Raw genomic sequence first — 9,763 nt, 5'->3', positions numbered from 1 at the left:
AAGCAGAGGCTGAAATCTTCTGATTTCCTGACCAAGAATTTACCATATAGCCACAATTTTCTAGAGAGCCAAGCATGGGGGAGAAGAGCTGCAACTCACAGGAGTTCCTGCCTCCCTCTAGGGTATTGGACAAGTTATTCTGAATTCTTGAGCACTGATTTGCATTTTGAAAGCCTTAGAGATTACAGCAGGCACTGTTGGAGGAACTGTCAGAGTTGTCCAGACTTGGTGTCAGTCTGTGGCAACTGACTCACACTGTGGTCTCAGTTTGCAACCTCTAGATTTCTGATCCTGCTTTAAACTTAACATGATTCATTTTGATCTTTTAATAACTTGGAGAAGCAGGAACTCTGTGTCTGGGAATTCAGCAGCAGCAACTGAAGTCCTAAATACTTGAATCTTGCATCAGTCTTAAATAACCTATTGTTTCTTAAGGTGAAATCTCAGCTGGAAGAAAAAGAAGGGAAAACCTTTGATATCTTCTCTGCAGTGGAGTTTAAAACTCAAGTGGTTGCTGGAACAAACTACTTCATTAAGGTAGAGGGCACCGGGTTGATTTTTTTTTTTTATTAATGTGTGTAATCTTCGGAGTGGTGGGTTTTCTCCTTACTTGACTAGAGAAGAATGCTTATGATTTGGCCTTAAGAAAAAAATCTGTGCATTTAAAAAAAATCCACCTCCCAGCCCCTCTCCCTGCATGTGTTAAATAGAGAAATACTCCTGTTTTTCTGGGAAGATTAGTTGGCACAAAATCACGGCTCCCAGTCTGACCACACCTTCTCAGGTGATGGGTTTTCTTGCTATCTATTTCTCTATCCTCAAAACACACCAGTCTACACCATCCCTCTGCTGAAGGCTGCTCTCCCTCCACAGATCTCACTGGGTTTTGTGCTTTGCAGGTCCATATTGGCAACGATGAGTTCATGCACCTGCGGGTGTTCCAGAGCCTTCCCCACGAGAGGAAGCCGCTGAGCCTGCACAGTTACCAGGGCAGCAAGACGAAGCACGACGAATTGGCTTATTTCTAGCAAGCCTCTCTTGTGCATTTTCCTAATGGTTTATTATGTGCATTTTCTGTAGGCTGCAAAATGTTGATTTCTGTGCCACCAAAGGAGAGAAAAGTGGTTGGTTTTTTTTCAGTGTAATGGTGGGGAAAATCAGTTTCTTCAATGCTATTCCCTTTCTGTGCAATGTCTAAATCTGAGAGTCACACAGCTCTCCTTTTGCCTGCACTAATGCAAACCCAAGTAGCTGCCCTGACTTTAGTGTAGTTTAACAGGAATACTGTGGCTGAGTCCTGTTTGTGGACTGTCTGGAAATTGGAAGTGGAGTGACACTAGCACTCATGTATTTGAAGCAAGGAGCAAGAGGGAAAACCTTAATCTTTTCTGTGCTGTTTTGCAGCTGTGAATATATGTGTAGATTTAAACCGTACTTGGTATTTGATCAGCAGAGACCTGGAGAGAGATTTGAGCTGAAGCAATTTTTCTAAGAAGAGAAAGAGGATTACAGTCCTTTGAAACAAACGTTCCCTTGGTAATCGTGTTCATCCTCTTGCCGCAGTAGCATATAACGTCCCGTAGAGGGTGTCTGAGTTTAAAAACCAAAGCAGGTTGCTTATGTTCTCTGTCCTAAGGAAAAAGTCCAGGAAAGGAACTTAAGCTGGACAAGCATTTCTGCATCAAAAACAATAAACATTTCTTTTTACATGAGATGGCATATTTGACTGATGCCTCACTGTTCTCTTTACTGGTTTTCAATACTTATCATTACCTTGCTCAGATGTTTTTTTTCCGTGTTTTTAATATTCCAGATAACCTTATGTTTAATTCTGTGTCTTATTTAGAAATACTTTATTTTCTTCTGGTGAGAGGAAAGGCTTCTGCCTATCAGCAGCAAAAGGAACAGTAAGGACTATAGCTTGCAAAACATTTTATTTTTATGCATTTCCTGTCACAGGCAGAACCCCCATATGACTTGCAGAAGTGAGGCACTGCTCGTCATCGTCTCTCAGAAGTAGGTCAGGGGATCATCTCTGGTTTTGCCAGTCTGAAAAGCAACAAGGCTGGGACCTTGGTTCTCGTGAGGAAGACTCTGAAACACCTTTAAGTGAACATAGTCGGTATCAGAAACTTGGACCTAGAAAGCAAAAGAGCAGAAAAGTGAGGATTGTGGGGTCAAACAAAAGAGTGCTCTTTACATACTTGGAAGAATATATCTTTGCTGAGGAGCTTAATATTAGGTGTATTTCCATTTTTACTATCCACAGCTCTTAACCCAAGTCTGGATAGTAACTGATGGCAGAAACTTGTCTACACCTGTAAAAAAACTGCATTAAAACCCTTCAGGCTCAGATGAATGGAAAATGAGCAGGACTGCTTGGCTGTGGAAGCACCAGAAGGCACAACAGAAGGGTTCTGATGGTGTCCTGTTTCAGTCACCAAGATGTCTCACAGCCTCTTGGCACACTCAAGGTAGGAGATAAGAGAAAATGAGTCTTAGTGACTCAGGGGTGGGACAAGAGGCAGAGACAGTGTCAGCTCCTAGAAAGCACAGAAAGATCTATTCAAAACCAGCACATGTGCCTTAGAAGCAATGACAACCCGAAAGCCAGGATCCCTTGTCCACAGAGTTACTGCAAACACATCAGTGTCTGAACAGGGAGCCTGAGGTGTTCTGGTGATTGTAGGAGTGCGTGTGAGTTCCTGAAATAAATATTTTTGCAAATAAACTCACCTTCCCCTCCAGAAAGTCACATAAAGACTTGGCAGTAAGGTGTATAATTTCATTTGTAAAGAGCCAAGCATAACAGGTGCTAAACTGTCCCTTAGAGGTATATAGTATCCATGGAGAGTTTAATACCTTCAGCTCTAAGAGGTTTTTACTTGCTTTCTGGTGGCTGCATTGTGGCACTGTGTTTGTCTTGGCCTGGGCTGCATCTCAGCTGTAAGTTAGCTGGTAAAACAGTGAAGTGGAAAATTCAGAAGTATAAAAGAAGGAATCTTGTGACAGAGCTCATTCCAGTTAATGCTAAAATGAGTAACTGTTTCCCATCACTGGGAAAGAGGAGAGAAATCATCTGGTTTCAATGTCACAAATGGATTTCTTCCAAGTTCAGTAACATCAGTCTTCATTGAGTAGTTTGCTCATGAGGCTTAGCAGAGACACCAGACAAGTATTTTATGTTGCATAGGTCAGCAATAAGGTGGCACTAAGGGAAAAAAAATGCAACTGGATGTAACTTCTGGCTGTACCTGTAAACTGTGACTCTTTATGAGGTAAAGGTACAGGTACAGCCTGTAAACAGCCTAACATTTTTTCCTGTAACTCTCAGTGCTTTGGCCACAAAGTGCAAGCACATCTCACAGAAGCAAGGGAAGGATAAGCATCATTCATGCAAGTAAGACTCCAACTAGCCATGTAATAGGTAGTCTGACAGTACAAGCTCCTGGTGCCCACAGAGCACAACTAACTTAAGACTTGTATTAAGGAAGCACCTGGGTAAGAAGAAGCTTTGGCAGTGTCTGTCCTGCCTGGGATCAAATAAATATGAGAAGCATGGAGCAAATACTCAGGATGTCTCTCTGCAGAGTTACTCTCCCACAAGCACTACCTGCTAATTGCTTTAATAAAACGATTCAGACCCTTGTCAAGGGAGTGTGTCCTACCAGGCACATCTGCACACACATAGGATTCACATACAGCAGGTCAGGTGCCATGTCTGCTCTACTTCCAGAAGGCCAGGCTGCCATTCAGCAGTGCTTTCTGGCCTTCAGATGCAAAACACACCCAGCAATTTCTCCTACATTACTTCACAGAAAGCTGCTCACCATCTGTGGGTAAGGTTTTCTGGTAGAGGATGAATGGTGCTTTCAGAGGGCTCCAAATTAAGCGTTACCCATTTTTCTTCACAGCAGAGAGGGGATTTTGATAAGGCAGAACTAGAAGGCAGGCTGTGCCTCTGCAGCATGTGACACACAACTGAAACATCAACACATATACCTGCATGCAAAACTAGTCATCAGAGTATGAGGTGCTTGCGCTGCATTACAGAATGGACTCTGACTCTGCCAGATCCTCAGGCTGACTTCAAATGCAGCATAATAAACATGCTGACATCTGGAGGACACAGACACAATAGAAAAGCTACTTTGCCTTGAAAGGAAACAGGAGAGCAGAGTTACGACTTGTTTAATTAATTTGGGTTGCAAGGCAATCTAGTCTTTCTGTGGGATCATCCTAAGAAACACAATTCACATCTGAAGAAGTACAGTGCCTGTTTTAGAAGTATTTATGTTCCTGTTCTACAGTAGCCCCAAACAGGAATTTTATAAGAATCTGGAGATAGTCACCAACTCTACTAGTCACATCAAATGGTTTTCTACTACATTTGCTTTTCTTTCTAGCTATAACCCACTCTGCAAGTCACTTACATTGTTTAACTGCAAAGCACTCCCTCCTGTAATCTATACAAACCTTAATAAAGTAGTTTACCCCAGCAACCAGTTGAGTCTTATATTCTATGGCTTTAAACATGGCACAATTCTTGTTTTCCTTACTTTCAAACTGTGGCTTCACCTGTAAAAAGAAAGGGGAAAATGATTGGCAGGTTCATAATTAGGCTTTTCTTTCACATCTACCACTCCAATTTTCATCCTTTCAAACATACACCCTTAGCAAAATAAACCCAGAACCCCCACACTAATCAATTTACACAAGACCTCCAGCCCTCTTCTGTAGCATTGCCTCCAGCATGCTTTAAAATCCTGTTAGAATGAGACTGCCTAGTCGATTTTCCCTGCTCCAAAAGCTGCCTAGCTGAACTGTCTCCTGCTTGGTATAGGTGAAACTGCTACATGCTGCCCCTTTAACTCTGTGTCAAAGGAGACTGGCACCAAGCCGTGCTCCTGACCAGGAACACCCCATGTCAACCACACTGTTACACAGAGGTGTGAGACAGCTCCCCTCGCCTGGAACACCTGCACCCACACCAGCCAGCCTGGGAGGCTGGGGATCCCTGTCATGTGTCACAGCCTCAGAGCTGCACTTGATCTGTTTGGGGTTTTTTAAGGACTTCCAATAAACAGGGCTCTTTGAGAGTATCGAGACAACCACCTGATCAAGTAGTTCCTGAAAATTTCATTGCCCAAAGCAGCTGTGGATGTCCTACCCCTAGAAGTGTTCAAGGAGAGGTTGGATGGGGTTTTAAGCAACCTGGTTTAGTGGAAGGTGTCCAAGGCAGGAACTAGATGATCTTTAAGGTTCCTTCCAACCCAAACCAGTTTATAATTCTATAATATTAAGAAAAATAAAAAGGAGGTAAAAGAAAAGGTGTAACATTTTTCCCTGAAACACAAAGTGCAGTGCAAGTTTTAAGTTCAGCACCAGTTACAGTGGTACTATCCTCTCATCGATGAGATATTCCTATATTACTTGCCTGAAAGGGCAGGGGCATAGTGAGGGGGACATACGTGAGCAGTGGTGGAAGCCTGGCCAGGTGTCTAAGGCATCATGATCTATGTACCAGTTGTTTGCATCCCATGACACAAATTCCCTACAGAAAGACAACTGCAGCAAATGTAACCTGAAAACTTATTTCTATCATCTGGAATCATGTAATCATTTAGGCTGAAAAAGACCTCTAATGTCATCAAGTCCAACCATAAACCTGACATTGCCAAGACCACCACTAAACCATGTCCCTAAGCACCGCGTTAACATGATTTTTTAACACTTCCAGGGACAGTGATTCCATCACTTCCCCGGCCAGTCTGCTCCAATGCCTGACCACCTTTTCCATGAAGAAATTTTTTTCTAATAGCCAATCTAAACATCCCCTGGTGCAACTTGTAATTTCCTCTTGTCCTGTCACTTGTTACCTGAGAGAAGAGGCCAACTCCCCCACCTTGCTACAACCTTCCTGCAGGTAGTTGTAGAGAGCGACAAGGGGTCCCTTGAGCCTCATTTTCTCCAGGCTAAACACCCCCAGCTCCCTCAGCTGCTACTCATATGACTTACTCTCTAGACCCTTCACCAGCTTCTTTGCCTTTCTCTGGACACACTCCAGCACCTCAATGCCTTTCTTGTAGTGAGGGGCCCAAAACAGGACACAGCACTCGAGGTGCAGCCTCAGCAGTACCAAATGCAGGGGGACAATCACTTCCCTGGTCCTGCTGGCCACACAGGCCACAACTGGTCTTACTATTAAAGACTGAGGCAAAGAATGTGTTAAGTACCTCAGGCTTTTCTTCATCCTTTGTGGCAATGTTTTCCCCCTTATCCAGTAAAGGATTGAGATTCTCCTTTGCCCTCCGTTGGTTTTTTTTGCTGATGTATTTGTAAAAACATTTTGTAAAAACATTTTTTTACAAATGGCAATGGATAGATTTGAGTTCTAGTTGGGCTTTCGTCTTTCTAACTTTCTCCTTGCATACCCTCACAACACCTTTGTCAGAACAACTCCTGAGTTCCTGCCCCTTCTTCCAAAGCTCATAAACTCTATTTTTATCCCCAAGTTCCAGCCAAAACTCTGTTCAGCCAGGCTCGTCTTCTTCCCCACCAGCTTGTCTTCTGGCACATGGGGACACCCTGCTCCTGCACCTTTAGGATTTCCTTCTTGAAGAATGTCCAGTCTTCCTGGACTCCTTTGCCCTTCAGGACTGCTTCCCAAGGCACTGTCTCAACCAGACTCCTAAACAGGCCAAAGTCTGACCTCCAGAAGTTCAAGGCAGCAGTTTTGCTGCCCCCCTTCCTTACTTCTCCAAGAATTAAAACCTCGTATCATGCCCAAGATGGCCTCTGACCACCACACAGAAAGCACAGACTGAGTACGCTGAGTACGTGGTGCCTCTCTGCACGATGCCCATGCCTGACGCATCACAGAAGCTGAGCAGAGGAGTGCAGGGTCATGCAGCAGCCTGCTCAGGCAGCCCCCGGGAGGGGCCAGCAGCATGTCAGAGCTTCTCACCACCCACCTGTTTCACAGAAATACAGAATTAATTTGCTTCCTTGGCACATCCACCCACAGCTGACCGCCATTCCCATAGCATTCCCTCTGAGCAGGAAGGTCACAGAAAGCACCCAGGGAGCATCCAGGTCATTTTCAGAGGGTCAGAAATTATCATATGCAAGCTCCTTATAATCTCTTACTCTGCTCTTCTGCCATGCAGCTTCCATCAGGTTTCTATCCCCAGGAACCAACAGCTATACTTCCAACTCATGAGCTGCTGACCCTAGCAAACCAGGGAAACTTTAATTTCCAACCACCTTCCAGCTGGTTGGGGCAGGGGGCTCCTAGAACGCTCCTAAGTGGCAGCATTTGGTACATCATATTCCTCTCTCAAAACAAAACAAAACAAAACCAAGCTGCTTCTCCCCAGTTTTGCTATCTCGCTCAACCTCTGGCCACATTTATGGACTAAGCCTTCAGTAAAATCAGCCAGGCAAACAGCTCCTTAACACTTAAGATAGAAAAGTGTAACATTCCTGAGCTCTTATCTACCAGCACCTTAAGCCCAAAACAGCTATAAAACACAGAGACTGAACAAATTACATTCCCCAGATCAGTAATGATGACTAGAGACAAGGCACAGGTCTAAGTAAGTAATTATGTAATCCCAAGCAGACAGACCTTGGGCATCCCAAGCCCTGCAGATGCTCTTCACAACTTCACACAAATCACAGCAACTGCTCCTCTGCTTAGCAGAGCATAAAATCCCACAGGATTGCATCATGAAAGGGTGACACGCTGGGAAGCATAGCGGGATTTCCCCAACATAAGGTTTGTCTCCATAAGAATATGTTACTTAGAGAACTATAACAAAGCCTATGCAGAGAAGAAAGGACCAGGAAGAGTTCTCTCTCCTGCTCTCAGAACAAGGCAGAAATGTCACCTTGCAGAAAATAAAGAGCAAAGAATAATCTGTTTTCATTCTCCCAAAGTTACTGGGAGCAGAACACCAAAATTAAGATCAGTCGTTTCCTGGAATCAAGCAGAAAATCTGTGCACCACATTTCAGATTCCCTATTTGCACTGTACTTTGTGAGCACTAGCACAGCCTGAAGTCAGCATTCACATTTTTAAGTGCCTGTTTGCTCACTGACAGCTAAGTGCTGTGGTTTCTCCTCCAATATGCACTGAGTTGGGCAGGGTCTTTTGACCACCCATAACACAGCCCAGCATTGAGAACAGCTCAGTATCTGGCAGTGTCCGAGCTGTGTTCAAAAAGAGGCCCTTAAGGCATTTCACAGACTCATTAGTCAAATTTCACACACAGGCAGCATGCGACATTGCCCCCCCCATCTTACAGATGAGGAAACAAGATTTTGCAAATACACAAATGTGCTACAAGTCCCTCCCCTCCATGGGTAAAAGGGGATTTCTGATCTCTGCAAGTGCTACTCCTGCAACCACTCCTGCTAGCACAGGAGGAACAGTGTTACTGCTCCCGAGTAATTCAGTGTCCCCCAAACAACTGTAGATCATCCTTTTCTCTCTCTGTTCTGCAGCAAATTATCTCCCCTCTGACTAACCTTTTACCCCATGCTCCAGCCCTCCCCCACGTACGTGTGCCCAACTCTGGTGACTTCAGCTGCGCCTGACCAATAAAGCTTCCACACAATGGAAGAAGTCTCTTCCAGAGCTGGAGAGTGTGCTGCCCACAAAACCCAGGGAGTAATGCAGGGGCTGACTGACCACAGCTTTTGCAAATAAACTGACCTTATCTCAACACAAAGGGTGTTTTAGATAAATAGCTCTGTCAGTCAAGTGGATCAACTGGTGCTGTAACTCCCCAAGTTCATTAAAAGAATGCGAACACTCCCCTGAGTTGGCCAGACCAGCATGGGGCTAGTGAACACATGGCCCTGCCCAACATAGAGTATAAAAACTGAACAGTGAACGAAACAAAACAGTGGGCTTGAACTGGCTTCAACCCACACACCCCTTTCTGGCAGCTGAGGATGCCCAGTGTTGTGACAGGGAACACGTTCTGCAGACCAGTAGTGGAGACCACACTGATGTCATTGCCGAACTGCATATTGCAACAGCACCGTTTTGCTAGGAGTAATTTAGATCTGTATCAAGTTACCAGTATATTTGTATCACTCTGCTAAATCAGAAGCCTCATGTGACATCAAATGTCTGGGCTCAGCCTGCCTGCCTTGTGCCAAGCTCCCCTTGCACCACAGGCTCAACATCTGCCCCTGCATCACAGCTGTGACCCTAGAAAACACTTAATGCCAGCAGAGAACACACCATTTATCCATAACCTTGTCCTGTGCATATAATGTTTTAGTGCATACTAGCACGTGGTTTGTCCTAACCACATCCTTCAGTGAGGAATTAATTCTACCAGGTACAACCTTCTCCCTCCAAATTTCAAAGGAGCCACCTCAGTGCTGGCATAGCAAAGCTGGGCTTTGAACTACATGCCAACATTCACTGAAGGCAGCTAGTACTACACCTGGCTATGATCAAGGATGAGACAGAGAAGTGGTTTGTCTGTGTCTTACCAGTGCACTGCCTGCACAGACTGCTGAGAAAACACTTACTGGCAGTCAAGGGGATTCCCACTTTCAGCATGAGCTTCTTCATTTTAAAGCCTGGCTCAGTATCACCACCTTGTCTCAAAGCCTCTATGCAAGCTTCAGGGCTGACCTCTGCAGAGATTTCAACTATAGACAGGGCATAACTCACCTGGCTAACAATTTGCTGGACTTCTGGAGTAGCAGCCTCCGCGTCAGACAAGCCCCCAGTCATCAT

At 44.7% G+C, this 9,763-nt stretch overlaps 2 protein-coding genes across 2 annotated transcripts; one reads left to right on the top strand and one right to left on the bottom strand.

Moving 5' to 3' along the window:
- Positions 1-435: 435 nt before the first annotated feature.
- Positions 436-1,028, top strand: CSTB (cystatin B (stefin B); the record flags this gene model as incomplete). Its single annotated transcript, XM_009076716.1, has 2 exons — positions 436-537; positions 900-1,028. Coding segments are annotated over 2 exons (231 nt in total), but the record flags the coding sequence as incomplete, so codon positions are not given.
- A 982-nt stretch (positions 1,029-2,010) lies between these two features.
- Positions 2,011-9,763, bottom strand: CSTA (cystatin A (stefin A)). Its single transcript, XM_009076715.1, has 3 exons — positions 9,698-9,763; positions 4,477-4,578; positions 2,011-2,139 (listed from the first exon to the last, which is right to left on the bottom strand). The coding sequence occupies exons 1-3, from the start codon at positions 9,761-9,763 to the stop codon at positions 2,011-2,013; spliced, it is 297 nt and encodes a 98-aa protein (XP_009074963.1).

Source organism: Acanthisitta chloris, unplaced genomic scaffold (assembly GCF_000695815.1).
Source record: "Acanthisitta chloris isolate BGI_N310 unplaced genomic scaffold, ASM69581v1 scaffold25686, whole genome shotgun sequence".
In the NCBI taxonomy this organism is placed as follows: Eukaryota; Metazoa; Chordata; class Aves; order Passeriformes; family Acanthisittidae; genus Acanthisitta; species Acanthisitta chloris.
This window is presented reverse-complemented; position numbering and strand designations above follow the sequence as displayed.